This window comes from Marmota flaviventris, chromosome 19, assembly GCF_047511675.1.
Source record: "Marmota flaviventris isolate mMarFla1 chromosome 19, mMarFla1.hap1, whole genome shotgun sequence".
Taxonomy (NCBI): domain Eukaryota; kingdom Metazoa; phylum Chordata; class Mammalia; order Rodentia; family Sciuridae; genus Marmota; species Marmota flaviventris.
In genome coordinates this window covers 10,699,145-10,711,959 of record NC_092516.1, presented here as the reverse complement: position 1 = coordinate 10,711,959, position 12,815 = coordinate 10,699,145, and the positions used below count along the sequence as shown (strand labels likewise).

The following is a 12,815-nucleotide window of genomic DNA, read 5'->3' as shown; positions in this document are numbered from 1 at the left end:
GTTTTAAGGTATGGCTCCTTTCTTATCTGACACTGTGAATCTGCTGATAACTGCATGAGATCCTCAAACTGAATGGAAATATTTCTCCTGAGTTTTCAAGGAGACCCGAAGTATATTCTTAATATTAAGAAAGATCTAATATTTTCTTTGAAAAAAAAAATTATTATAGTTGGACTGTGTCCCCAATTCAGCCATACGCATTTTGTATAAAGTTCTGAAAACAAATGACATTTTCTTAAAAAAAAAAAAAAAAAAAAAAAAAATTATAAGTGAATTCAATGCCTTTATTTATATGTGGTACTGAGGATTGAACCCAGTGCCTCACATGTGCTAGGTGAGCACTTTACCGCTGAGCCACAACCCCAGCCCTACAAGGACATCTTATTAAATTTTTGACAACACGTGGCTCCTTCCACCTTTTTCTTAAGACAAGGTGGATCACCTGCTTACTTCCCTCTCCTGTTTTTTAAGTTTGTATAATCTTGAGGATTCGGTCCTGCCCTGATAAATTCTGATTGTGTTACTCTTTGCCAGATCAAGGGGTGAATTAATGGACCATTTATTATACACACAGGTGTTCACTTCGCTGTGTATATTTGAATGACTTTCATGAGGATATAACTGGTTTCATTTTTATGCAGGTACACGAGGGAAAATAGATTAAACTAATGAAAGCTCAGATTCTTAAATGGGTGAGAGGAAAAAACACTTAAAATTTGATTCCCACTAATGAATTGACAACTGTGTGCTCTGGATCATTTTTGTTTTGAAAACCGAGTGCAGTTTAACTATTCTTATAATCAACTATTTAAATTTTAGTTCTTATTACTGATAAGATGAAATACTGTACTTATAGAATACTATTATATACTTTCTCATAAAAACTGCTTTTTGAAAATAACTCAGTTGTTGATTGACTTTGCATTTGAATTTCCAAGTTTAGGTCATAAAAATTTAACAATTTTTAAGACTTATTATCTTTACCAGATTTAACAAAAACTTTTCATCCTAAAAATGAGGGAATTGAATGTCTATTTCAAAAATTTCAATAGTTTATATACACCATGAACTTAAATTATTTTGCAAGGCCAATGTAGTTCTTAGCCCAAAACAAAACAAAACAAACAAACAAAAAAAAACCCAAAAACCAAAAAAACAAAAAAAAACCCAAACCATTTGCACATGCAGATCTATAGGCAAATCAAGAATTCTCTGCTATGCCCAACATTCTAACCATAACATCAACCTCAATATCAAAAATATCTGTTATGAGTGGAGAAATTTCAATCGGCATTTCAAAATTCAAATAAAACTACTTTCATCGGATAACTTAAAGGTACTTTACAATACTAAATAGCATTTGTATTTAACTTTCTTTTTCTGTGGTGCTGGGGATACAAACCTGGGGCTTTGTGAATTCTGGGCAAGCACTCCACCACTAAGCTACACCCCCAGCCCTTGAACTTTAAATGCTGATTTGTTCTTCCTTTTAAAGACGTGTAAGTGTGGCACAGATAATCTTGACACTTTTTGTGGTTAAAATTCCTTTTTAAGACTACATATATACAAAGTTCTTTAGTATTATTGCTTTTGCCCAAACAGGGTAACATGGTTGTCAAAGAATTAAAGTAGAACTGGAATGTTCTCATCCCTTGAAAATGAGTGATACTCAAGGGATACAATTTGAAATTTTCAACACGGAATTTAAATCCAGTTTTACTTTGTTTGGCAATGAATCTTTTTCAGCAGGCAGATATCTATGGATAAATCTAATGTAATATTACTGTTTGGAGCTGAATCAATGACTTTTCCTTGTAATGACCTAAAGCTCTGGAGGAGACCTGTCACAGATGTGTGGAGAAGCTATTTCCTGGGGGGGCGGTGGGCAGCATGACCTCTGACCTACCTCCACTCTTTATGAGGATATCAAATAGGTCGTCCATCTGCTGACTGTGTGCATTGGAAATCTACGGCAAAGAAGAAAATGTGTTAGCAGTCTTGCGTACGAAGGTGGGGGTACTGATGGACTTCACAGAACATCCACTTCTAATCTGTAATTTGATGAGTTGGAAAATGAGGTCACCCAAGAAGTTCAGCCATTTACCCCAAGAGTCACAGCTGGCTAGGTTGGCTAAGAGCTAAGTAAGAAGGGAATAAGATGTTAGCCCAGCTGACTTCCACACTTCCCTTATTTTCTATCACTGAACTGGATTTCAAGAAGTCTCTAATACAGTATCTATATTTCATTTAGGTAAAGTTTTAAGTGTCTAAAGACGATCATCTTCGTTGAATTGTTAACTGCTGTGTTTCTGGTCATTACTGATTAATTAATGCTGTGTTTCTGGTCATTACTGGTTAAATTTGGGTTTACCATTTTATTATTTACTAGTCGTCCTGTCTGGTTTTTGTTTCCCTGTTCTTTCCTTCCTGTCCTCAAAAAATACTTTAGAAAAAGTTAGAATTTTTTTTTTTTTAGTTTCATTTCATTATATGAAAAAAAAATTGCTCCTATAGCTATACAATACATAAAAAATAGGGAATACTGTAACTGTATAGATCCATTTATTTCCTCGAATTTATCAGTTGTAAATATTTAAGTTATAAACAAGACAATGCTATCTTTGATGAATTAGAACTTCAAAAATGTTATTTTATTCTTCTTTCCATACTTTTTTATGAAAAGTTGACATTAATCAACTTTTTGCCCTATATGTAATGTGTTGCTTTTTTCTTTATGCTTTCAATTATTTTTTCTTTAACTTTTGCTCTTGATAATTTGACTAGGTTTTCTATTTACCCAACTTGGTGTTTATTGGGTGTCTCAAAGCTATAAATTTATCTTTCATTATATTTCTGGAAGTTTTGACATTACTTCAAATATCCATCTGTTTCATTCTTCTCGTCTCTCCTTGTCTTATATCTGCATCATATTGTTACATAACAGGGCTCTGAGGCTTGGTAAGTAGACTGGGTAAGTTCTACTGAGCTGTCTTCCAGTTCACTGACTTCCCCCCGCCAACTGCCAGAATTTCCATTTTGTGAAGTTCATCTATGATTTTTTTTTTCCATTTCAGATATTTTAGTTCCAGAATTTCCATTTAGCCTTTAAAAAATCATTTCTGTATCTGTTTAGATCCCCTGTCTCTCTTCATTATAAACATATTTTGTTTCACGTCACTGAGGAGGTGGCTCCTTTAAAACCCTTGTTTGCAAACTCCAACATGTAGATCAGCTCTGAGTTGGTCTCGCCTCAACTGATTGCCTCTTCTGAAGACAGGCTGTTCTCCACAACCTTGATGTTGCATGTTAGAAGTGGATGGTGTGGATGTTCTCATTGCTCTAAGATGAGCAGGTTCTTTTGGTTTAGTAAGCTATTAATGTGGTTGGACTTCAACTGAGAAACATCTCTGGGGTAGCTAGCTGTTCCATCTTGGTTTAGATTTGTCTTCACCTGAGCTGCTGAGTCTACCATGCCTATGTGGCTTAGGGGTCAGCCAGAGAGGCAGACAGAAGGTGGGATTCTTTCTGTTTCTTTCCCTTTGGCTGCTCTCAACCCTGTCCTCTGGTATCTAGACCACAGGGTGTCTAGGTCACTTTCTAAGAGTGACCCTGACACTTAGCATGACCCCAGAGCAAGAAGAGGGAACTCCTGCCATGTGACTTCTCTCTCCCAGTGTGGACTCTCACTGGAACGTGACTACTTCTACTCGTCTTCAATGCCTTCATTTAGCTGCTTTTTGTATCGTGATCAGGATTTACAGCTGTTACCTGTGGGAAGACTAAACCAGGATAGCCTTGTTGAGCCACCCATGGCACTGGATGTCTGAGTAAATGTACTTCAGAAACAAAAAAACCCCACTGAATTTCTGGAGTTTGGGTGCTCAATGGCACATAAAGAGGGACTGTAGACACAGTGTTACTCCTACTCACAAACGGAGAACTTGTCTCCCTTCGTCTGTAAATATGAACCCAGAGACACGTAAACCCCATGGGTTCCAACAAGTTGTCTTAGGTTAAAGAGAAAGCTGCTCCTTTCTTGTTACATAAATCAAGGAGACAGTGCTAATAAGCCTACACATGAAAGCCAGGTTTGGAAGGATCAGTTCTACCTTTCTATTTTCATAACAACACTAGTTGAGCACTTGCCAACTCATTTTTTTTTTTAAATATTTATTTTTCAGTTTTTGGCGGACACAACATCATTGTATGTGGTGATGAGGATTGAACCCGGGCCGCATGCATGCCAGGCGAGCGCGCTACCGCTTGAGCCACATCCCCAGCCCTTGCCAACTAATTTTTGCTCCCTATGAAGAATACATGTTACTTTTGAGTGGACCACGGGGGAGGACAGTCTAGTTGACTTCTAGGTGACTCTTAATTGTTTCGATTTTTATTCTAAATGTTTAAACCTGTTCCTGAAATTTGGGTTTTTCCTCATGGGTCCCTTGTTGAGTCTGGAACTGAGGGAATGTTTTTACAACTAGAGAGGCCGTCTTCTCTTGGCACTAAGTGGATACTAGAAACATATGGCAACCGTCTGTTTCCTCAGACAGGCAGTCCACCACAGGCCTGAGCATCCATGTGCCCTCTGTGAGGGTGCCCAACTGCACACTGTCATCTGCCAGTTTCTATAGATGCTCACTTTGGCTACAAGGTAGGTCCAGTCAACTACGGTGTGATGACACATCCCCCTGGTGGAGGGGAACCGGTTTGTATGCTCTATGGGGCTGGGGTCCTTTCTAGAAAGTTAAGTTTTAAGCTTTAAAAGAGCTTTGGAGAGGTGGGGAGAGTCGGAGGTGTGTTTAGGGTAAGGGATGACGAGTGCTGCTAGGTCTGGGCTTTCGCCACAGGCCAGATGATTTATACACAGGGGCAGCTGCAACTGTTCCTGTTTTTTCAATGAAACAAGGCTCAGAGGTCAATGTCGGTGGGCATAGGTATTGCAAAGCCTGGAGAACTGCAGGTCTGTCAAATCCACAGTGTACCCTGAGGGGCAGAGGGTACTAGAGACTAGGAGAGATGATGCAGGGTAAGGTGGATTTAGCTGGCCTGACAAAGGTGGCTTTAGAAATGAGGAAGCTGAATAAAATATGTGCCCTGCTATCGAGCACATGAGCCCCTAACATAACTGATCCCTCTGTATCAAACGAAAAGTTAGACAAACCCTGGATTCTGAATAAGCAGTACCTACAGGTAATTTCTCCTATAGAAATGTTTGGGATTCTTCATAATGAGATTGAGATTTTAAATACCAGTTAAAATATGAAGCTCCTGATTATAATTTTTGTTTCACTAAGGCAAATCAGTCTCAAGACAAGGGATCTGGTATAGGGCTGCTGAGGATGGGTGGGGGGAACTCATGAAACACCAGTTTCATGAACTGTGACTGTCCACACTCACCTCTGGAAGGGACTGTGCACTGCGTGTCTGCTTGATGGCCTCTTCGTAGCGGGGTGGGTCTTTTGCCTTGGTGACTGGGGTCCCAAACAGAGAGTGCTGGATGACAAACTGTTGGGGTGGAGGGGGCGAGCTAGGCTGTATCAAATAGAGGAGGAGCATGAATTAGCTCTTGGCAGCAAGCTTGCTCCTGCCCTGGCTAGACTCAGCTCTGCGGTTCTTGCCAATCAAAGATCTTCAGCAGCAGCTCTTTAAGGACCTGGGCAGCTGAGGTCTCTGGTGGGTCACCTTGTGTGACCACAGCAGGGCTCCTCCTTAACAAGGTGCCATCACCCCACCAACACTGATAGGTGGTCATTCCCAGCCTAAAGGGTGGGGAACTGGAGTGCTGCCAATGTCAGCAAGCCCTGTTGGCTGAGGTCATTACAGGGTTACCTTGCTGGGAGTGTTGGGTCCGTTTTGCAGGGATGAAAGTGGAGGGCTTCTGGCCTGAAGAACAGAGTTGGAGGCCTTACTGATAAAGGGCTGCTGGACTGCTGGAGCCGGTTGCCTCTGATATGGAAGAACTGTATTTGGTGCCGAGTTTGTGAAAACCTGTAATGAATAAGTTATTTCTCATTCAATTTGTTCTTTTGCTTTCCCTAATGAAGTATTTAAAAAAAAAAGCCATGTTTCAGAGAAGGGTCAGCAAACTTCTGTAAAGGGCTAAAGAGTCCTGAGGTTAAGGCGTGTGGGCCACGTATCTTCTCGGAAGTGCTCACCTCTGCCATCCTAGCAGGAAAGCAGCAAGGACACAACGAAACAAATGGGAGTGGCTGTGAGCCAACAAAATGCTATCTATAGAAACAGGAGGTGGGCTGCATCTGCCTGGCCTGGGGCTGCCTGACCTTCCTTTGGAGCACACTCACTTCTCCTGAGCAACTTGCTGGTGCAGACAGCCCTGTGGGAGGTTTTCTCCAGGCTTCCCTCTAAAGTGACAGCTGAATTTCTGACCACCTTACTAGGTGATCTCCTCTCAGGTTTCAGGGTCAGGATGAGCTAATTATCCTCAAGCCTCTCTAGTCTCTTAACCTTACCCATCAGCACCAAGGCCTCCTCCACATCACCTTCCTGGACACCTCAAAAGTGATATGAATTCTTCTCTGTATTCTCACTGGCCCAGCCTCTGAGAGGCAATAATTCTTGACTCTGCTTCAGTTCTATTTTCCTTCTTACACCTAGGTAAGAGTAGTATCAGGTCACTCTAGTCCCCGCTCAGCACTTGCTATCTAGTGATGCCTCTGGGCTTGGGCCTCTGTCCTGTCGTCCTGGCCCAGGTCCTTACTCTAGCTCTAGCTGGGAAGCTGCGGAGCCTCCTTGTTACTCCAAGCGCACACTAATGCAGCCCCTACCACACCCACTGGCTCTCTTGCCTTTAAAATCTGCCCCCTTCTGAGAAGCTGTTTCTGCTCTGTTAGTCAGAGGTGAGAATTTCCTCCTGTGGAAGGAAATTGCTGGGATTACAGGAACATTTTGTTTAGTTATATAAAGAGTCAGGCGTTTTGAGGATTTTCACAAATTTATGTTTTTACAAATACATGGGGATGTTGCTGATAGAGTACTGTATTTCATACAACTTGGTTTATGCATAAAAATATTTAATACACTTTCTTAGTATTCTGAAAGAGGAAAAACCTTCATTTTTATCAAATAATGAGTATCTTATTTATTTATTTATTTTTGGATACCAAGGATTGAACCCAGGGGTGCTTTACCACTAAGTCACATCCCCAGCACCCCTCTTCCCTCTTTTTTATTATATTCAGAGACAGGGTCTCACTGAGTTGCCGAGGCTGACTTTGAACTCACAATCTTCCTGCTTCAGCCCCCTAGGCTGCTGGGATCACAGGCATATACCACTGCACCTGGTGCATGAGTTTTCTTTCTTTCTTTTTTTTTTTTTTTTAACTTGGAACTGAACCCAGAGGTACCGAGCCACAGCCTCAGCCATTTTTATTTATATATAAATATATAATATATATAAATATATAATATATATATAAATATATAAATATATATATAAATAAATATATATATATAAAACACATGTATATGTATATGTGTGTATATATACATATACGTGTGTGTGTGTGTGTGTGTGTATAATTATAAAAAATAAAATTTAGAGACAAGGTCTTGCTAAGTTACTTAGGCCCGCACTAAATTGCTGAGGCTGGCTTTGAACTTGAAGACTCCCAAGCTGCTGAGATTACAGGTGTGTACCACCATGCCCAGCATATGAGTATTTTCTTAAGCACAAAAGTTATACTTTTTGGATACACATATATAACCTCTGAATGAAGAGCTCTATAAATATGCTCCTACTGGAAAAAGCTGAATTTCCTTACGTTTGTAAAACATCATTTCCTGTAAGCTGGAAATGATGATTCCTAATTCTAGTATTTTAAGACTTAGTGAATAAACTTGTCATCCTGTGTCTATATTTTCCTCTTTCTTCCCTAACCCAAAGAAAACTGTCTGAACATGTGAACACTTACTGAGCTCATAACAACAATACGACAATGGTATTGTGAGCTTTTCTGAAGCTCAGTAACATACAACTGTGGACAGTTAATGCTGTGTCTCCGAGGGGACCTGTGCATGTCAGTATGTCTGTTACTGCTAAAAATGGTCGTTGATCTTTGTCCTTCATATTGTCTTGGGTCCAGCAGTTCGGACTACCTCAAGACGTACTGATAGCATACCTAACTGCCTAAACCCTGGGACTCAGTTCTCAAGGTTTAAGATAGTGGTACCTGTTTTGGGGGCCTTTGGATTTTTCTGGCAAGAAGATGTGTACACAGCTCCACCTACTGGACAAGAGGGAATGTTGTTTACTTAGTGCACACCCTGCCCACCCCACCAGCCTGGCACAGGCTAGCCAAGTGCTCCACTTCTAAGCTACCTTCCCAGCCCACTGAGGGATGATGAAGATCTGAGTCTGGGGAAGGAACTTGTATTCAGGATGAGTCCTAGGCCAATACCCTCATATGAAGATGAGGAAGTGAGTAAACTGTGCAGGAAGCCAAGCACCCAGCACTGGGGGCTGTGATGGTAAAAACCTCTGGTTTCTGAATACCTACAGCATAAAGATCTTACTTGAGAGAGAGAAATCAGAAGTATCCTTTCAATCTTCACATATCTTTCCCCAGGGAATAGCACATTTAACTTTACTGAGTTTTAAAATAAATTTATTTAAATTTAGTGTATAAGGATTAAAAAATATACTTTTGAACCTTTTACTTGGGAAAAGGATTTAATTGTTAAGCTATTAGTACTAAAGAACTCTCTCAATTCCGAACAACTGGAAAATCTGCCAAACAACATCTGACCCAGGGCATGTTCTGTGGCAGAAAGACCATAAGAAAGAGCAGTGGGGCTTCCCAAGGAGCAGGTGGGGAAGATGAGGAGATGACCTTTGGGATCAGCCACCAACCTTTCTGACTTGTTGGGGCTGGCTGAGCACGTGCTGCGGGAAAGCCTCCTGTTTCTGAGGTACAGTTGGGGCCAGGCCTGAGGGCAGGGCTGCAGCTGGTATCTGTGCAGCAGTTGCTGTCTGAGGCTGAGTCTGGATTCCTGTTTGTGGTGGAGTCTAGGAGGTCAAGAAAAATCAGTGAATTGTCAGAAGCAGAGCTTGATTCAAGATGTTAGATGTAGAATTAACTGGAAATCAAATCTAAAATGGAATAAGACAATGTTTACAGGTACACACTCCAGTTCATTTGCATAAAGCTGAACCTTAATCCACTTGAAATTTTTTGAACTTACATATAAAACAGAACCTAGACATATTAATAGGCTACCCATGTAAGGTTCCAATGCACATACTACTGTATAATGTTTAAATCAGGTCAAACAGTAAAAAAAGAAAATGTTCTTGTGGTGCTGAGGATGGAACCCAGGGCCTCGTGCTTGCCAGAAAAGTGGTCTACTTCTAAGCTACGTCCCAATCGCCTATCATTTCTTTTTAGTGAAAACATTCAAACTCCTTTCTTCTGGCTTTTTGAAATATATGGTACACAACTGTTATATACACTCACCCTCGTCTACAATAGCATGCTAGAACTTCTTGCTGCTATTTGACTATAACTTAGTCAAATACCCACTGACCAACCTTTCTTCTTGGAAACTTAACAATTCTAAATCGGTATCAAACACTAAGCCAGTTATTTTCATGCCCTTAAATTTCTTAGTTACATAAGAAATGATATCTGAAAACTGGGAAAATTAGAAAACGAGAATAGTAATTCATAGATACTACACTTCATAGGTCAGGTACTGAAAAACATTTAATAGCAACTAGGAAATCTGAGGCCCATCTGCCCAGATTCCTGCTTCTATAAAGCTGCAGCAGATACTCCCTGGGGATGGCCTGCAATGCTCTAGGGTATACAAAGGCACAGAATAAAAGTCTTTGTTCCTACAACAACTCTAATAGAAGATTTGGATCAAAAAAATTTTAAAAGATATATTATGGAGTAGATCTTCAATGGCATAGATGCTCAAGAGCCAGAATGGGGAGACAGACTTTGTGCACATGCCAAGGGCCTTTGGGTCATGCCCACTAACTACAGGGGGACAAGGGTATTCCTCTCTGCTATTAGAAGTATTTGGGTCATCAAGGTTGGGAAGTACTGGTCCAAACGGTTTGTTTACTCCTGATCCACATTTTGTGAAAAACCTATTAAACTCACATATACAAAAGCCACCTCAGGTAAACAGGCAGGTTATGTAAACACAAAACCTACCCTTGGGTGTTTTATCCCCTTTTCATGATATCCACACTCCTCCATCTGCGGTCATGGCCTCCTTAGTTGAGGCACCTTCACATTAATGTGAGCCTTACAAGAATTAAGTCTGGGAGGCAGAATAGAATGGAGTAAAAGCAGAGGTTTAGAGTCTGGAAGATCTGGGTTTAAACATCAGCCTTGTCCTTGAGCTCAACTGTTCCAGGCCTCAGTTTCCCCATCTAGAATTGGGCTACATCATATGGCTCTTCTGGGGGAGGAAAGGTTAAGTGAAGTAAGCCACTTTAGTTCCTGATGGGTATGGAAGCTGCTGCCGTGGAGCACTTATCATTCATGACAATGCCACTGACCTTGAACCCATGAAGTCCCAAACTTTCAAATCTGCCAATATTTTGATGAAATTGTGATATGGGTACATTAAAATAGGTCTAAATTAAAATAAAGGATTTATAAGCTCTAAATCCTTATTTTCTTCAAGAATAAAGATAAGTGGTCCTATAAGTAGGACATTGAGATACTATCCTAACTTTCACATATATAAACTGCCCTACATATAGGACATTGAACAAATATACAAGGTGATCGGACAAAATGGGTGAAAAGCATCTGTACATGATACTGCATTCATTGAAGGGAAGAGGTCAGAGAAAGGCACCCGTGTCTGTTTTTTACCATTTAAAACGGTCCTAGCTATTCCCTTTTTTTTTTTTTTTTGGAATGGTTCTCCTCACCCACATGTGTTCTATAACTGTGACGCCTATGGATGTGTTCTGAAAGGACTCAGGGGGTTCTGTCACTGGTCTCCATTCTGGGTGTGCTGTAAGGCAAATTCATGACATGCTTCCCACCTGGAGTTTGAGGCTGCCTACTGGCAGCTGCACTGAGGTGACATTCGAACCCTGGATAGACACCGGGAGCAGCAGCTGAGCAGTCTGCGTGGTCAGTAAAGCCTGGGGCTGGGCGACAATGGCAGAAGGCTGTCCCTGGGAACTCACATAAAACTGTGAGACCACACTCTGCTGTTCTGCCTGTGCCACGGGGACCTCTTGCTTGATGACTACAGCCTTTTTAGCAACAAGGGTTTGGCCACCTGTAGAGATGGGCTGGCCTACAGAGTGGCTGGCCACAGGCATATGCTGCTGGGGGCTGGAGCAGTCAGGGAGTGAGGCCTCGTCCTTGATGGAAGAACCAGGGCCGCCATGTTTCTGATCCGCTGTGACAGAGGGAGCAGGGGTGCCAGTCTGGGGTTCTGGTGGCCGCTGCTGCCCTCGTTTTTCCACCTCAAGTTGCATTTTCAGAACCTCCACAAGCTTCTGCTCTTGTTCCAGTTTCCTTTTCAGCTCTTCGATTTGCTTCTCCTTCTCCTGAAGCTTGCGATCCTTCTCGGCAGCGTCCAGTTCCAGGTTTGACAGGGTGCTGCTGGTGGGGCTCAGGCTGTCTTCGTGGTTTGCCACTCTCAAGGGAGAGGAGCATAAGAACTGTGAGGGAGACATCATGGTCATGATCTCGGTGAAAGTGTCTGCCATGTTTGTGTCGTCAGTACTCAAATTGGACTGATCGGAGGGCGAGGGGGAGATTGGCAGAGGGGAATGAATGTTTTCAGCATGGGCTGTGTTGGTGGGTGCAGTAGTCGGCACTTCTGCCTTCAAAGTAGAGACTGTAGTCACAGCGTTTTGTGGGGTTGTGACTGGCAATGCCACAGTGACTTCTGGGTTATTGGTGACGATGGCCGATGATGACACTGCCACGATACTGCCAGAGGCAAGGCCACTGCTGTTGACCTCCTGGTAGGGTTTCAGGCGCTCAATGAGGTCCGGTTTGGTGCCCGACACTGGCAGACCCCTCAACTTTAGTTCTGTCTTCAGTTCCGATACCTGGAAGTACAGACAAATCAGGTCTCTCGGTTTTTATAACTTTCTGGCAGATCAAGAATACACAGTGGCCCCCTTATCCATAGGGAATAAGTACCTGAGACTGTGGTGAGTACTGAACCCTATACATGCAATGTTTTTTCCTATACACAAATACTGATGTTTAATTTATAAATCAGGCACAGTAAGACATAGCAATAATTAAAAATATGGAACAATTGTTAATACACTGCAATAAAAATTATGTGAATGTGGTCTCTCTATGGTGCTTGTACAAAGCACATGCTAGGTAATTAAGAGCTGCTATTATCTATCTTGAAAGATGCATAAGGGAAGTAAAGAGAAAAGACCTCTACAAGGCTTGTCATTTTGCTGCTAAGGTTGAATGGCCACTGAAAACTGCACATGTGACAGACAAATCTGGCCATTTGTTCCCATTTTCTGGGCACTTATGTAAGAGTAGGGTCTGCCTGGAACCCTCACCTTCAAGTCATCCAAGCTGGGGGGCAGAGGTCCTGGCTTTCTCGCAGGAGCACATGGATTCTGTCTTGGTGTGCCGGGCATGCTATTGGTCAAAGCTGAATTCCCACTGTTATTTTTGTCATTTCTTCAAAAGAAAAAGAAAATTAGAGCTTATAGTAACTCATAGGTTTGCTATTGCTTCTATTAATAGTTTAACTTGGAACAGCCACGTCATGGTCATTTCCTTGAAGGACAGCAACACTGGAAGAGCCCTACCACCAGTGATCAGAATGTGATA

General features: G+C 41.7%; 1 protein-coding gene and 1 long non-coding RNA gene across 7 annotated transcripts in view; one reads left to right on the top strand and one right to left on the bottom strand.

Moving 5' to 3' along the window:
* Positions 1 to 12,815, bottom strand: part of Mrtfb (myocardin related transcription factor B) — a 237,850-nt gene that overhangs the window by 5,972 nt on the left and 219,063 nt on the right. For 5 of the 6 annotated variants that reach the window (XR_011705506.1, XM_071605615.1, XM_071605613.1 and 2 more), the window contains 6 exons: positions 12,539 to 12,662; positions 11,033 to 12,058; positions 8,873 to 9,028; positions 5,833 to 5,991; positions 5,401 to 5,535; positions 1,907 to 1,967 (listed from right to left, as the gene is read on the bottom strand). Coding sequence is in view for 5 of the 6 variants with exons in the window: in XM_071605615.1 (XP_071461716.1) it covers positions 1,907 to 1,967; positions 5,401 to 5,535; positions 5,833 to 5,991; positions 8,873 to 9,028; positions 11,033 to 12,058; positions 12,539 to 12,662 (1,661 nt within the window). In the remaining variant the exon portion in view is untranslated. Of the gene's footprint in view, positions 1 to 1,906; positions 1,968 to 5,400; positions 5,536 to 5,832; positions 5,992 to 8,143; positions 8,250 to 8,872; positions 9,029 to 11,032; positions 12,059 to 12,538; positions 12,663 to 12,815 lie in introns of those variants that run through there. The other variant, XM_071605617.1, reaches the window with a different exon arrangement.
* LOC117794823 (uncharacterized) overlaps positions 1 to 12,815 on the top strand; it is a 44,654-nt gene that overhangs the window by 20,257 nt on the left and 11,582 nt on the right. The gene's annotated exons all lie outside the window — the stretch shown is intronic.